This window comes from Mus musculus, chromosome 12, assembly GCF_000001635.26.
Source record: "Mus musculus strain C57BL/6J chromosome 12, GRCm38.p6 C57BL/6J".
Classification (NCBI taxonomy): Eukaryota; Metazoa; Chordata; class Mammalia; order Rodentia; family Muridae; genus Mus; species Mus musculus.
The window spans coordinates 105,706,877-105,723,628 of record NC_000078.6 but is presented as its reverse complement, the minus strand read 5'-3'; the positions used below and the strand labels follow the sequence as shown (position 1 = coordinate 105,723,628).

Here is a 16,752-nt window from a genome sequence, read left to right as displayed (position 1 = left end):
AGAGGAGCAGTTCTCACAGGCATGCTCTTGACTTGAAAGTACAGGCTGTAGTCAAGAAGATGAGATCCTGTCCCAGGCTCCTCCGCTGGCCCTGGAATTGAAGTGAGTTATAAAATGGAAAAAAAAAGGGCCAGGCATGGAAATCTCAGCATTGGAGAGGTGTAGGCTGGGGAGGATCAGGGATTCAGAGCCATCCGGGGCTACAGCGTGCATTTGAGCCACTTTGGGCTACTTGAGGTCCTGCTCCAAGTGACTGGAGCCGTGGTGGAAACTGGAAGAAAAATGAAGAAGGCAGCAGCAGGCAGATGCTCAGGGCTGTGGGCCACGCTGGTGCGTGTTGATGATCGTGACAGGTGGATGGTGTATAAATATTCACATGTGAATGTGGACACGCAGGTGCAGGTGGCCAGCGTGTGCGGGCTAAAAGACAACCCTGGGTGTCAGTCCTCCCTGTCCACCTCCTTTGAGAAAGGGTCTCTTTGGTTTTTTGGTTAGCAAGCATCCAAGGTGGCTGGCCCTCAAGCCTCCAGGGACGTCCTTGTCTACGTTGGAGCTCTGAGATGACAGCCATTCATACTATGTGATTGACTTTAACGGGGTTCAGGGGATTCAAAGTGGGGAACCCCTCTGAGCCGTGCTCCAGCCAGGGCTGACACCTTTTAATCAGGCCTGCAGCACAATCTGAATTACATTTTAGCAAGGTTGTCATGGACCACAGATAGGAAGGAAGGAAAATGGTAAAGAACGGAATCTACCACTAGGTGGCGATAGATAATCTTCCTCACCCCGTCCTAGGGTTTCTATTGCTGAGACAAGGCAGTGATGAAAAAAAGAAAGCCAAGTTGGGGAGAAAGGTTTATTTGGCTTATTCTCCCATACTGCTGTTCATCATCAAGGAGGTCAGGACAGAAACTCAAGCAGGGCAGAACCCTGATGCAGAGGGCTTGGAGGGGTGCTGCTCATAACAGGTGTACACAGCCTGTTTTCTTATAGAACCCAGGACCATTGGAACACCCACGATGGATTAGGCCCGTGTCCACCAATCACTAATTAAGAAAATGCCCAACACCTGGATCTTATGGTGGTCTCTTCCCACATGAGGCTCCCTCTTTTCAGATTAATTTGTGTATCCAGTTGACACAGGACTAGCTAGCACACCTCCTTAAGGGTTTGGCTTTTGTTTTTGTTTTGTTTTTTCGAGACAGGGTTTCTCTGTAAAATCCTGGCTGTCCTGGAACTCACTCTGTAGACCAGGCTGGCCTCGAACCCAGAAATCTGCCTGCCTCTGCCTCCCAAGTGCTGGGATTAAAGGTGCATGTCACCACTCCCGGCTCTCCTTAAGGGTTAATCCAATGGGACAGGTCAAGGACCTAGGTGTCACCTCTAGGGACACACCTAGGAAGGTGGGTTCACCTTGAGATAAAGCGTTTTTTCCTTTCCAAAGTTCTGGTCCTCTAGTGCAGTCCCCAGAGCCCCCACCACGTGGATCTGAGTGCTATTTCTTTTCCTTCTCTTCCTTCAGATATGGGTCAGAACCGACGGGTGCTTTCGAAGCTCCCCAATCGCCTATTCTGTTACTGAGTTTCTAAGACTCTCCTCCTCGCTCACCTCCAGGCAGCTGACCTCCGTGCTGCCTCAGCTCCAGCTGCCTGGCTTTGTTCCTTTTATGTATCCTTCTTCCCTTCCTGGCAGCTCTGAGGTTTACCGTTTGCCCACCCTAGGGCTTTCCTTTTAAACCGGTACACTGTCCTCACGCCTCTGCTTGTGTCCACTCAGAAATTCTTTTATGAATGAGCCCCAGCAGGGAGTCCCATTTCCCAGTGGTCATATGACGGCTCTGCCGGACTCTGAGATTTCTAGCAATACTTCTTTCTTCCCCTTTAATGCTTTGATTGGCAGAGAAGATAAACCATCCCTAGATAGAATCCACAGCCGGCAACAGTCATCCAGAGGTTTTCATGCTTGGGGATGCTGACAGCTGAGCCTGGGGCTAGAGCGTTGCCATGGATACTATTACTAGATAGGCTGGTGGTACACTTTCAGTGATGGATTGAGAGCTTTGGCTGACAAGCTGGTTGATGGATGGATGGATGGATGGATGGATGGATGAGTGGATGGGAATGGGGCTGGGGCAACCCCAGTACCGGGGATTCTCTTAGCAGAAAGACAGAAAATTAGTTTGTGAAGATAACTGTAGCGACTCCATCATTTTGCAGAAGTGGCATATCCTGGACAAATTACATATCACACAATAGGCTGTTCTTTTTCATCCACGTGTCCAACCCATAGATAGGGCTGCCAGATTTGGAAGAAATAAATGGGACAACAAGATAAACAAATGAATACACTTTTACATTGTGTGCCCTGAAATAATATTTGTGCTAAAACTTAGTCACTACTTACCGGAAGTTTAAACTGAGCTGACTTCTCTTGTATGCACTTTTATTTGCTGACCTTAGCAATCAAACTCTCACTGAGTCTGGAAAGAGGATGATCTAGAAGCATCCATCTTTCTAGCTCAAGGTTCCGCTTCAAGTTTCCTGGACTATGGTGGCTGCTGCCTGCTGTGGAGACCATCTAAGGGGTACAGGAAGGATGGAGCCTTGGAGCTCGACAGCCCTGGCTACCATGACGTCTGCCCGCTATGACTGTTCTAGGCTTACCCCATTGTCAGCCCCTGTGTCTGCAGCAGAAACAGTCACATTTTTACAAGGTGGACTGCAAGATACCCTAGCTGCAGGTTTTCACTAAAGAAAGGGGATGGGTTTCAGTCTAGCCAGCTGCACGGAAGCCTGCGACTGAAACCGGTCATGGTCGTCAATTCAGTTCTTGCCTTTAGGACCTGGCTCTGTGCTGTGAACCTTTGGTACTGGTTTTTGGGCTGTTTTCCTTTAGTCCTTAAATTTCATTACTACTACTACAACCACATCAGCACAGTGAGGTGTATTTTACATAAAAACACAAACTGACACAAATGACAAAAAAACAAAACAAAACAAAAAACAAAACAAAACAAAACAAAAACAAACAAAAAAAACCCAGGAAGCCAGGACAAAGCCGAGTGAGGCCTTTGTGTTGTGTGGGCTAGCCCAGAATTCTTAGGCTTGAAATAACCCTTTCCCTCCTGACTCCAGAGTGCTTTAAGTCTACTTTTCACTGGTGGGGATGGGCAGGGTGGGGGGAAGGAGGGAAGGGGGTGGGCGTGGGCTAGTTCCTTGCTGCTGAGCGAAGTGATCATTTCCTTTTCTGATAGATGCTGAGTGAGCAGCTCTTCTCCTTTTACTTTGTAACCTTTCCTTGTTATGTATAAAAAGGCCTTGGCATTTCTGGAAATGCTGACCTTTCCTGAACAGATATGGCAACTACTGTGCTCAGTCAGCTTCACTCTTGTTTATCTATTTATTATTATGATAATTGTTGTTGTCTTTGTTTTGTTTTGTTTTGAGGCAGGGTTTCTCTCTGTGTAGTCCTGGCTGTCCTGGAACTCAGAAATCCGCCTGCCTCTGCTTCCCACCCTGAGTGCTGGGATCGAAGGCGTGAGCCACCACTGCCCAGCTTATTTACTTTTTAAATGAAATGTGGTGACTCTGTGAACTGGACCTTCTTCCTTTGTTTTAATTGTTTTATTGATGTATTCTTTCTGCAAGGGTCTATGCTGCCCAGGCAGGAGCTGAACTCTTCCTGTGCTGGGATGATCCGGTTGCCTCAGCTTCCCGAGTAGCTGGGAATTTCACTGTGGGCCACTGAGCCAAGCCTGCAGGTGACCTTTCAGACTGCCTACTTACTATGTTCCACCAGCCTGGAACTTGTGTGGGCTCCTGGCTGGCTGGTTATTTTTTGTGACAACTAGGACCTGTCAGCCATCCTTGTTCTGAGAGTTAGCATCATCTCTGGGTTCTTTGTTCACCCACAGAACACAGCTAGACTTTAAAAACAAACGGGGGCTAGCAAGATGGCTCAGTCAGTGCAGGTGCCTGCTGCGTAGGGACCAGAGTCCCGGATTCAGCATGGCTGGAAATGGCTAAGAACATGTATCTCATGATCAATAACTTCCCACTCTGGAGAGCTGAGAAGCACTGTCAATGCTGGCGTGTGAGAGACCCAGCACACCATTTGCATTGTCCTGATGGCTAAGGAAACTCCATTTTATACTAGTCATCCGTCTTGGTCCCTAAGAACCATTTGTCTTGGCTTCAAGTCCCTGGAAGGCATGTCCCATCAACCCTGAGTACCTGTGTGACACTCCCCCACCCCCATAGATACAGCCATGCCATCTGCTTTGTTACAGTATGACTGCTTCTTGCTGCTTTGCTTGCTTCCATGACCTGCTTAGGCAGACATTCAAGGACTGTTTTGAGGTTACCCTGTCATCCTAATCTCGCCAGTGCACAGCGGTTCCTGGTTTGCTTGTGCCGCCGACACTCAAGTTCTTCTTGTGAGTTTTGCGTTTAAAAGTCCTTCCCTCAGTCCACTTCGCATGGCAGTCTCCCATTTGGCTCAGAGATCCCTGTCCCGCTAGCAGTATCAATACACTTAACAAATTTAATTATAATTCGGGTTAAGTTGGTGGTCTTTTCCCTGGGGCAGGTGTGTATGTGTGTGTGTGTATAATGTCCTCATCACTTTAGATTGATCTTACCATTTGATGAGTCGTGAAGAGAATGCTAGGGTGATTCTCCACTGAGTGGGAAGCTGTCACACAGCCACAGGGCTCTGGAGCAGCAGAGTGTGATAACCGAGAAGCAGCCAGCCAGCCTCGCTGGAAGAAGGTGTGCCTTTCGTCACTACGTAGCAGCTGTGGTCGACTGGCGCATGCGTGCTGTGATCATCGCGGTTTTAGGTCCGCCAGAGTCACACAGGTACTCGGGGAATGCACTGCGCTGGGACTTGAGGAGGGGTGCGTTGTCCTCGGGCAGTAAGAACGTTAGCTCCTTTATAACTAACTGTAAATTTAGGTCATCTTCATGGTCAGCTCGTCCATATTTGGAGTCATCTAGGAGAGACACTTCTGGGTGCGCATGCCTGGGACCTACCTGAGGAGGGAGGAGACACCATCCCGGGATCCCTGACTCAATGAAATGAGAGGAGAAGCATCAGCCCTCATCTCTGCTTCCTGAGGGCAGGCAGGCTTGGTGTGACCGGCCACACTTTCTCCTCCACGGTGACCCAAATCCCTTCAGTGAGACAAGATAAACCCACTCATCCCGTGGAGACACACACCCTTAATCCCAGGACTAGGGAAGCAGAGGCAGACAAATCCTTGAGTTTAGGGCCAGATTGGTTTACATAGTGAGTTCCGGGCCAGCCAGGGTACATAGTGAGACCCTTTCTCAAAAACAAACAAACAACAAACAGACCTTTCTCCACCTGCTTTTGATTTGCCACAGCAATGAAAAAGTAACCAATGAGATAACCCTCTTGGATCCTTATCATATATATGGTCAGGCCATGACTAGAGCATCCTTAGGTAGTGTCACTGTCTGTTAGGAGGCAATTTAAACTTCTTGGTGGTCACAGCTGTGAATGTGGCTCGGTGGCAGAGTGCTCGTCTAACATACACAAAGCCCTGGGTTTGATCCTTAGCACATCATAAAATCTAAATATGGGGCTGGTGAGATGGCTCAGCAGGTAAGAGCACTGACTGCTCTTCCCAAGGTCCTGAGTTCAAATCCCAGCAACCACATGGTGGCTCACAAACACCCATAATTAGATCTGATGCCCTCTTCTGGTGCATCTGAAGTCAGCTACAGTGTACTTAGATATAATAATAAATAAATCTTTCGGCCAGAGTGAGCAGGGACTGAGCGAGCAGAGTTGACCACAGTGAACAAGCAGGGCAGACTGGAGCGAGTGGGGCTGACCGGAGCGAGCAGAGGTTTTAAAAAATTCAATTCCCAACAACCATATGAAGGCTCACAGTGTACAACTACAGTAAAGGCTCACAACCATCTGTACAGGTACAGTGTACTCACATACATAAAATAAATGAATACATCTTGTCTTAGGGTTTCTATTCCTGCACAAACATCATGACCAAGAAGCAAGTTGGGGAGGAAAGGGTTTATTCGGCTTACACTTCCGTACTGCTGTTTATCACCAAGGAATTCAGGACTGGAACTCAAGCAGGTCAGGAAGCAGGAGCTGATGCAGAGGCCATGGAGGGATGTTCTTTACTGGCTTGCTTCCTCTGGCTTGCTCAGCCTGCTTTCTTATAGAACCAAGACTACCAGCCCAGAGATGGCACCACCCACAAGGGGACCTCCCCACTTGATCACTAATTGAGAAAATGTAGCCGGGTGTGGTGGCGCACGCCTTTAATCCCAGCACTCGGGAGGCAGAGGCAGGCGGATTTCTGAGTTCGAGGCCAGCCTGGTCTACAAAGTGAGTTCCAGGACAGCCAGGGCTACATGGAGAAACCCTGTCTCGAAAAACCAAAAAAAAAAAAAAAAAAAAGAGAAAATGCCCCTTACAGCTGGATCTCATGGAGGTATTTCCCCAACTGAAGTTCCTTTCTCTGTGATAACTCCAGCCTGTGTCAAGTTGACACAAAACCAGCCAGTACACATCTTTTTTTTTTTTTTTAATCTATATAGGGCCATGAAGGCCTGCAACCACAATTCTCTGGGTACAGAGGTGGAAGGATCTGAAGTGAAAGCTATCCCTGGGTACACAGTGAGTCTGAGGCAGCCTGGACCATGTAAGATGCTGTCTCAGAAGCAAAACAACAAAACAACACATGCAAACCTCACCAAGCTTTGGTGGTGTGTAAAATAATAATCTTCCCTAGAGTTGAATGGTTGAGGCATGCTCCTTCTAACATAACTGCAGCCATTTTGTATTCAGACTCACATGTTACTCACAAGGTGAAATTCAGGTCATAGTTACTACTTCAACTGACACTAAAGAATGTTACTAATAAGCCAAAACATCCCTTGCACCCTGTTATCTCAGCGTTCTGAAATCCCCCTGCTCAGCATCTATCCACTGCCCTCCGTACTCACTCGGGACCAATCAGCTTGAAGGTGAGCTGACAAGACTGTCTAGTTACCCAAAATGCTGTAAACCCCCTCCCCCACTACTTGCCTTCCAACTTTTGAACCTGGTTCTTCCTATAAAAAGCCTACCTTGCCGTAGTGGCGCACACCTTTAATCTCAGCACTTGGGAGGCAGAGGCAGGTGGATTTCTGAGTTCGAGGCCAGCCTGGTCTACAGAGTGAGTTCCAGGACAGCCAGGGCTACACAGAGAAACCCTGTCTCGAAAGAAATAAAAAACAAAACGAAACAAACAAACAAAAAACAAAAGCCTGCCCTGAGGACAGACGGTTGCCGCAATTAAGTTTTTCCTTCTTGTGGACCTGGAATGTCCAGTATTATGGTGTGTGTTCAATAAACTATTCTTGCCTAACTGAGATTGGTGTATATGTGGTTTGTGTGTCGACTCCCAGACCCTAACATGAATTCACTTAGGGTTGACGAACTCTATTGAATGCTTGAGATGGGGTGGGGTTTAGGAGCGCAGGGATACCCAGCTCACTTGAGTTCTACTTACAGGGTCCAGGGGTTTGGATCTCGCCCATGTCATCACTGTCGACAACAAAATGAACACCTTTCGCTTTTCAAAATGGCTGATTTCTTCATTCAATGCTGTGGAGTCAAAAAAAACAGAGAAACCATTTAGGCTTTGGAATCTATGTAAGAGCTTTTTTTCTTTTCTCTTCTCTTCTCTTCTCTTCTCTTCTCTTCTCTTCTCTTCTCTTCTCTTCTCTTCTCTTCTCTTCTTTCCTCTCTCTCTCTCTCTCTCTCTCTCTCTCTCTCTTTCTCTCTCTCTCTCTTTCTCTTCTTCTTTTTGCTTAGTTTAAAACATGTTCATTCCATTTAGTGTGTATGTGTGTGTGTGTTGGGTGTGGTATTCTTGTATGACTACAGGGGCTAGCCGTCCTTAGAGGTGTCAGATCTCCCTGGAGCTGGATTTACAGGTGGTCGTGAGCAGTTCATAATGAGTGTGGGAACCTCTGCAAGAGGTAGCTTGTCAGAGGGTAAAGACCTTGTAGGGTTTCACATTTCTGCCTAGCGGGCTTCAGGCATGGAGGTAATTTAGTATCTATCTTCCCTTTACACTGCAGCCAGCTCAGAGGGTGGACGTGGGGTGAGGGCTCTACCTCAGCATCCCAAAGGCTGCGGTAGAGAGGACAGATGAGGTGGGAATGGAGTGTACGAACAAGGCGTGACGAGCCTGTACGACAGACATGCGCAAAGGGCTCTGAGTGCATCACTGCCACAGGCTGTGCCGAGCATCCCAGATGGTGGCACTGGAATAGTCTGACTGTTGTATGACTTTGCTGAGGTGTATACAGAGTGAGGTTAGAGGGTCCTGGCGCTCTGAGCATCAGGCACATTTCAGTCTTCATTGGGGATTCCTCACACCATCACACCCTGTGGTGTGGGTGCCCTCACTGGGGAAACTCAGGGTCTCACCCTCAGATCTCGAAGCAGGACTGAACTAAGCCTGGGGACACCATGCTACGCTTTCAGGCTGAACCAACTTCAAATGTTTCTCTGACTTTTTTTTTTAATTAATTAATTTATTTATTATACATAAGTACACTGTAGCTGTCCTCAGACACACCAGAAGAGGGTGTCAGATCTCATTATGGGTGGTTGTGAGCCACCATGTGGTTTCTGGGACTTGAACTCATGACCTTTGGAAAAGCAGTCAGTGCTCTTACCTGCTGAGCCATCTCACCAGCCCTGTTTTTAACTCTAGTAAGGAAATCGTCTCTTCTGCTCCACTTTGCCTTTTTAACTTTTCCTCTCCACTGCTCTTCACTTTGGCCCCTTTTGTGAATATGTGTCACACGTCTAGGGCTCTAACTGGGTCACCTTTTTAAAAATGTGGGACACTTATAATAGGTTGTACGTCTTCTGCCTGTGCCCCCTTAGACACACTCCTTGGATGCAACTGTTCCTCCCTCCCGAGGCTGGGAGTCATTCCTCTCTTCCATGCTTTCTGCTTTCCTCCCACAGCACACAGGAAACACGGAGAGGGAGAAGAATTCTGCAACATGTCTAAGTAACGAAGTGTTGGCACAAAGTACTGTGTGTCTGTGTGTCATAGAGGATTATTTCTCTTTCTCTCTCTCTCTTTCCTTGTCCCTTAATCTAACTTCCAACTAGCAACATAGCAAAGGATGACCTTAAACTTGTGATTCTGTCTGCACCCTCCAGGTGCCAGGGTTATGGGTGTGCCTGGTTTGTGTACTCCTGGGGACTGAACCCCTGATGGCAAGCAGTCTTTTGAGCTGAGTCTCCAGTGCTGTAGTCTTTCCTTCTTTCCATCCCTCTCCTCCCTTTTTCCCTTCCTGTCTTTTTTTTTTTTTTTTTTTTTTTTGCTACTTTTTTTGGACAGTTTTGTTGCATAGGCAGCTTGGTTTCAGGATCCTAATCCTCCTCCCTCAGCATCCTGAGTACCACGTCTTGCTAGACGAGATCACTCAGCAGTTGGTTAAGAACATGTGCTATGTTCTTGGAGAAGCCCTGAGTTCAGTGCCTGTAGTGCCCAAGTCAGTGGCTAACAACTGCCTGTAACTCCAGTTCCGGTCCTCTTTTGGCCTCTGTGGGTGTACACACACACACATACACACACACACACACACACACACACACACACACACACACACACACACACGGCCACACCTCCAAATAGTGCCACGCATATACAAACCATCACAGAGGTAGGGCAGCACAGTATGACCCTGTGTCAAGACACAAAGAAACACCAAGCAAACAAGCACAACAACACACCCCAGGAGACCCCTGGGGCCCCACCCCCAGGTCCATTCATTAGCACACACTTCGAACTTTAGGCACTTCTCAGACCAGTTCTTCTGGGACTCTCAAAGTGGGTGTAAACAGTGCCCCTTGTGATTATAAAGAGTTAACCAGGGACTCAGACTGCAGCTCGGGGCTGAGTGCTTTCTACCCAGCTAGCTATAGCAATGTTTCTTATAGCTCACTGACCGGAGACTGCCCACAAGGCTTCCTCCACTTGCTGCACATTCTCTGTGATGTTATAGATGACAGCATCGCACTCCATGAGATGCGAGAGCAGGTCTTCCCGGGAGATGCCCTGAAAAGCAAAGCAACAGTCCATCTGCATCAACAGGTCAACCAGGCAATGTGCCCCTCTGCAGCCCCTACCCTGGAAGAGTCCCATAGGGAGCCTTTGCAGAAGTACTTCTATGCAACTGAAATCTCTGCTCTCTTTGGTGTGCAGTTCACATGTAACAAAGACGTCATTGAAAACAGCCTGGGGTGGGGGATTTTAGAAATTGCAAAACAGAGGCTGGGGAGACAGCTGAGCCAGCCTAGCCTACAGGGTGAGCAGCAGGCCAGTGAGAGACTGTCTCAGAGGAGGAAGACAACGTTCCTGAGGAAGACACCCAACATTGTCTTCCATTTTCCACACATAGGTGTGTGTGTCTACATGTTTCTCCAGGCTCATTCAGGATCTTTGGCATTCATTTACCCTAATTTGCTTAGGTGACTATAACAAGGCACGAGATCCCAGTGTCTTTTTTTTTTTAAAGATTTATTTATTTATTTATTTATTTTTAAATTTATATATGTGACTACACTGTAGCTGTCTTCAGACACACCAGAAGAGGGCATAGGATCCCATTAAAGATGGATGTGAGCCACCATGTGGTTGCTGGGAATTGAACTCAGGAACTCTGGAAGAGCAGTCAGCGCTCCTAACCACTGAGCCATCTTTCTAGCCCCCCAAATGTCTTTTTGTTTTGTTTTGTTTTGTTTTGTTGTTGTTTTCAAGACAGGGTTTCTCTGTATAGTCCTGGCTGTCCTGGAACTCACTTTGTAGACCAGGCTGGCCTCGAACTCAGAAATCTGCCTGCCTCTGCCTCCCGAGTGCTGGGATTAAAGGCATGTGCCACCACACCCAGTCCATCTCTGTCTTGATGCTCTCACCTTGTGTTCCGGCTGTGTGCTACCCCCTTCTACATTCATCCCAGAAAAAGACCCTCTAAAAGGCTGATAACATGCGTTGAATTGTCTCCTCTCCCTGAGAGGATATTGTCTTAGTCAGTGTTCTAATGATGCTGTGAAGAGACACCATGACTGTGGCAACTGATAAAAGAAAAAATTTAATTGGGGATGGCTTATAGTTTCAGACTGTTAAAGCCCTTGTCCACTGTGACAGGGAGCACAGCAATAGGCAGGCAGCCATGGCACTGGAGCAGTAGCTGACAGCCTACACTTGGTCCATAAATAGGAGGTGGAGAGAAAGAGACTGGAACCTCAAAGCCCACGCATGCCCAGTGACACACCTCCTTCAACAAAGCCACACCCCCTAATCCTTCCCAAACAGTTCTACCAGCTAGGAACCAAGCATTCAAATACACGAGCCTATGTGGGGCCATTCTCATTCAAACCACCACATATGTGTTGACCTCCTAATTCCTACTACTTCAGCCTGCAACCTTACTTGAAGACAGGATCTTTGAATTCCAGTTGGCTGCATGAGCTCACATAGTAGAACACTTGGCTCTCAGATGGCGGCTGCCACACCATTTGTACTGAGTGAACTTGACCGTGGCATTCTTCTGTTTTTGTCTAAGTGCTGGAATACAGGTGTGAGCTACCAGGACCAGCTTCGGGACAGATCTCAGTCACACCTTTCTCACTTTTTGCTTGTAATTAATGTACATATCTTAGTTAGGGTCTCTATTGCTGTGATGAAACACCATGACCAAAAACAAGTCAGGGAGGAAAGGGTTCATTTGGCTTACACTTCCACATTGTAGCTTATCATTGAAAGAACCCAGGACAGGAACTCAAACAGGGCAGAAACTTGGAGGCAGGAGCTGATGCAGAGGCCGTGGAGGGGAGCGTCACTTACTGGCTTACTACCCATGGCTTTCTCATTCTGTTTCCTTATAGAACCCAGAAGAACTAGTGGCCCAGGGATGATACCACCCACAATAGGCTGGACTCTCCCCACATCAATCACTAATTAAGAAAATGCCCTACAGCTGGGATCTTATGGAGGCATCTTCTCAATTAAGGTTCCCTCCTTTCAGATAACTCTCGTTTGTGTGCCAAGTTGATATAAGAGTAGCCAGCACAATAGGCCAATGAGTTAAATCTTTAGGCGTGGACAGGTTATTGGGCGCACAGAGATTTACAGTGGGTTCAGAGAGTCGAGATCCAGGTAGACAGAGAGGTTACCCTGGGAGAGAAAGCACCTCTTCTAGGGGTACAAAAATGTCTCCCAGTGAGCACAAGGTCCAATTTGTCAGGTGAAGGTTGCACAGCTGCTCTGTAGGCAGAGTGATGCAAGGTATCAAGTTCCCAGGAGCTCAATACCCTACAGCATCCCTCTTACCTGTAAGGTATATTCACAGGGCCTCCATAGAGAGATTGTTATGAGTTTGTAGGTAAAGACTAGAGCAATCTCTTCCAAGAACACCTCATTTAAATTCTTTGCTTTGGCCCCAGATTTAAAGTGGAAACATTGTGGTGTCCTCTGTCACAGTAGAAAGGTGTGTCCTGGGCTGGAGAGATGGCCCAGTAAGGGAAGCACTTGCCACACAACTTTGAGGACCTGCGTTCTGGTCCCAAGCACCCAGGTTGAGCTGCTTGCGGTGGTGTGCATCGAGATGTATGCAGGAGTGTGGAGAGGCAGACGGGAGGCCGACACAGAAGAATTCCTGGAAGCTCGTGGAGCAGCTCACCTAGTGTAGGCAGCGAAATCCCCCAAAGCAACCCTGCGAAACAGACTACCTCTTCTGACTTCTGCGTGTGCACTGTGGCATGTGCACGCCAACACTTGTGCACAAGGGTGAAACACAAAGATTAAAAGAGAAAGTAGGGAGAAGGAAGGAAGGAAGGAAGGAATAAAGAAAGAAAGGGAGAAAGGAAAAAAGGAAGAAAGAAAGATAGTGGCTGGAGAGATGGCTCAGAGGTTAAGAGCACTGTCTGCTCTTCCAGACAAGCAGGGTTCAATTCCCAGTATCCACATGGCTCACACTGTTGGTGGCTCCTGCTCCAGGAGATTTGACGCCCTCACACAGACATACATGCAGCCACAAAACACTGATGTACATACAATACAAATAAATAACTCACTTAAAACAGACATTTCCCATGTCCCGTCATGGAGCTGGCCTGCAGAACCGAAGAACGGAGATGGCAGGGACTAGTAACAGACTGCTAAGGGGCTGGCACCTAAGGGGTCCTGCCCTCATCAAGTCCTAGGGAAAGCCATGGGGGCTTACCTTATAAGCCTCCACAGCGAAGTCTGGCTTGACACTCTCTGGCTTGACCAAGGTGCCCACGATCTGGAAGGTGCCTTCCTTCACTTTTGTAGTGGGGGCTTCTGGAGCTACAGCTGACTTTGTCTCGTCCTCCTCCTCCTCCTCCTCTCCAATCTCTTCCAGTGAAGCCCCAGCGACACAGTTAGCTAGGAACTGCAAGAGAGCAGGCACGTCCCCCGTGCTAAGTGGAGTTTTGACCAAGGGAAGCCCGTGCCAGTGGATGATGGTTCTGGGCTCTTGCCTTTACTGTCGACCCCGAAGACTGAGAAAAGCCCTGTGTGTCGTGGTCACAACATGGTTGATGCGATGATGCCCATGACACAGGACAGTGGCCACATACATATGATAGGACATTCAATAGCTGGTGACACAGGTGCAGAGAGTTTCAGCGACTGCTTGCTTTAGCAGTAGGCAGAGCTGGGCTCTGGTGCAAATGTTTGTCTTGTTCAATTGGAACACAGATATACAATATGTATGAGCCCCTGGGGTGATTTAAAATCATTTTGTCTGCTGGGATGGTGGCACATGCCTTTAATCCCAGCACTCAGGAGGCAGAGGAAGGCAGATCCCCGAGGCCAGCCTGGTCTACAGAGTGAGTTCCAGGACAGCCAGGGCTACACAGGGAAACCCTGTCTCAAAAAACAACATAAAAAGAAAAAAAGAAAAAGAGAAAAAAATCAGTTTGCTTATCCTTTAACACCCCACCCCATCTTTCTTTCTTTCTTTCTTTCTTTTTTTCTTTCTTTCTCTTTCTCTCTCTCTCTCTCTCTCTCTCTCTCTCTCTCTCTCTCTGTCTCTCTCTCTTCCTTTCTTTCTTGAAGCAACATCTTATTTTAGGTTGGCCTTGAACTTGCTATATAGCCAAAGATGACCTCAACTCCTAATGCTCCTGCCTCCACCTCCTGACTGCCAGGAACACAGTTACACACCACCATGCCTGTTTTGTGCCTGGTAGGTAGCAAGCACCCTGTTGGCTCTGCAACACCCCAGCTTAAAACTGTCTTGTCTTGTCTTTTCTTCTTCTTTCTCTCTTTCTTTCTTTCTTTTTTAAAGATTTATTCATTTATTTTATGTATATGAGTACACTGTAGCTATACAGATGGTTGTGAGTCTTCATGTGGTTGTTGTTGTTTTTTTTTTTAGACAGGGTTTCTCTGTATAGCCCTGGCTGTCTTGGAACTCACTCTGTAGATCAGGCCGGCCTCAAACTCAGAAATCCTCCTGCCTTTGCCTTCCAAGTGATGGGATTAAAGGCGTGTGCCACCACTGCTCGGCCAAGTGGTTGTTGGGAATTAATTTTAGGACCTCTGCCCACTTCAGTCAGCCCTGCTCACTCCAGTTGGCCCTGATCGCTCCAATCAACTCTGCTCGCTCAGTCCCTGCTCACTCTGGCTCAAAGATTTATTTATTATTATACATAAGTACACTGTAGCTGTCTTCAGACGTGCCAGGAGAGGGCGTCAGATCTCATTATGGGTGGTTTTCTGGGATTTGAACTCAGGACCTTCAGAAGAGCAGTCAGTGCTCTTACCTTCTGAGTCATCTTTAAACCTGTCTAATGGTTACATCTGAATAATGAAAAACCGATGAAATCAATTTTAAAGCTTTATTTTAGTACTGGGGATCAAATGCAGTTCCTTGCATGTGCTGGCCAAGGTCACTACCACAGCCATTAGTTAGCCCTTAAATGTTCTACTTGATCTAATAAACCCAAACACATTATTTATCAGTTTAATATGGAATCAATATAAATTATTATGGTTAGGGTGTGTATTAAACACAGGGCTTCTCACATGCTAGGCAAATGCTCTACCACTGAGATACTTTCAAGCGTCTAAAAATTGATGAGCTATTTACTCCTTACTTTTTTTGTAGACAATTGCTCGCTATGTAGCCCAGGCTAGCCTCAGGTTTTTGTTTTTTGTTTGTTTGTTTGTTTGTTTGTTTAATATATGTAAGTACACTGTTGCTCTCTTAGACACACCAGAAAAGGGCACCAGATCTCATTATAGATGGTTGTGAGCCACCATGTGATTGCTGGGAATTGAACTCAGGACCTTCAGAAGAGCAGTCAGAGCTCTTAACCGCCGAGCCATCTCTCCAGCCCTAGCCTCAGTTTTTGAATGCTGGCACTACGGGATCGCAGCCCTTTCTTATCCAATGCTGCTCTCTAGGATTTGACGTCATTTACTTTTGCTTACAGCGCTTCCCCTTTGGGACCAACCATACAGCCGCGCTCAGAGGACACAAGGGGCCAGTAGCCGCTCTTACTGAAGCATAAAACAGTGCTAAGATTTAGTTACTTATCTTTAAAGACTCAATCTGTAATGCAAAAACCTCTATCTCAGTCCAGTGTCAATTAAAAAAAAAAAAAACAAACCAACAACCCAATCACCATTATGGAACCAGAACAACCAAGATCATAAGAGAACAAAACAACTGGAAAAAGAAAAGAAAGAAGTCGGGCGTGGTGGTGCACACCTTTAATCCCAGCACTTGGGAGGCAGAGCTGGATTTCTGAGTTCAAGTCCAGCCTGGTCTACAAAAGTGACTTCCAGGACAGCCAGAGCTATACAGATAAACCCTGCCTCGAAAAAAAAAAAAAAAACCCAAACAAACAAACAAAAAACAAAAAAACAAAAAACAACCCCCCCAAACAAAACAAAACAAAAAACCCAAAAAAACAAAAACAAAAACAAAAACAAAAACAAAAAGAAAAAAGAAAAAAGAAAGAAAGAGGAAAAACCAACTCTTCATAAAATGCACGCCCAGCTGTGAAGAGAGCTGCCTCTGGTATCTTCACACCGTTCTCTTCTGTATCCTTACACTCAGAGCGTTGCTTGCTCGGATGAAAGCTTTCTGTCCAGTGGAGAACATGAGCTTCCATTCCCACCCCTTTCTGCCTATCCCAGTGCTACAGTTGTAGAGCCGTCCAGCAGGCCACCACCCCTTGATAATCCACGCCAGAATTTAATTATGCCACAACTGGTCATCTGGTGATTTGCTTTAATGAGTCACTAGGGGGTTTGTTTCCACACTCATTTTTAACCATCTTGGGAGGCAGGAAGCCTGAGTTCTAATCCCCTCTGCTACTTAATTAGCAGTGCAGCGAGGGTGAGGGTACCTCATTACCTTTGACTTCCCACAAGCTGGCAGATTCCTCAACCCAACGGATCCAGAGTCCTCAATGGCAGGGCCTCTGCAGGTGTGTGCTAAGATTTATTTTTATTTTATGTGCATGTGTGTGTGTTTGTGAGGGCGTGTGTGTGTGTGTGTGTGTGCCATGTGCATGCAGTGTGCCGCCAGAAGCCAAAAAAGAGGCATCAGATCATCTTGGACTGGAGTTACAGACAATCTGGACTGCCATATGAGTGCTGGGAATTGAACCTGGGTCTCCAGCCCCTAAAACATGACTGTCTTT

General features: G+C 47.1%; 1 protein-coding gene across 3 annotated transcripts in view; it reads right to left on the bottom strand.

The window, feature by feature from the left end:
* The window catches only part of Ak7 (adenylate kinase 7), a 78,590-nt gene that overhangs the window by 58,819 nt on the left and 3,019 nt on the right, over positions 1-16,752 (bottom strand). For 2 of the 3 annotated variants that reach the window (XM_006516390.3, NM_030187.1), the window contains exons 2-4: positions 13,293-13,484; positions 10,018-10,126; positions 7,550-7,644 (exon numbers count right to left, since the gene is read on the bottom strand). In XM_006516390.3, coding sequence (XP_006516453.1) covers positions 7,550-7,644; positions 10,018-10,126; positions 13,293-13,484 — 396 coding nt within the window. Of the gene's footprint in view, positions 1-4,639; positions 5,221-7,549; positions 7,645-10,017; positions 10,127-13,292; positions 13,485-16,752 lie in introns of those variants that run through there. The other variant, XM_006516391.4, reaches the window with a different exon arrangement.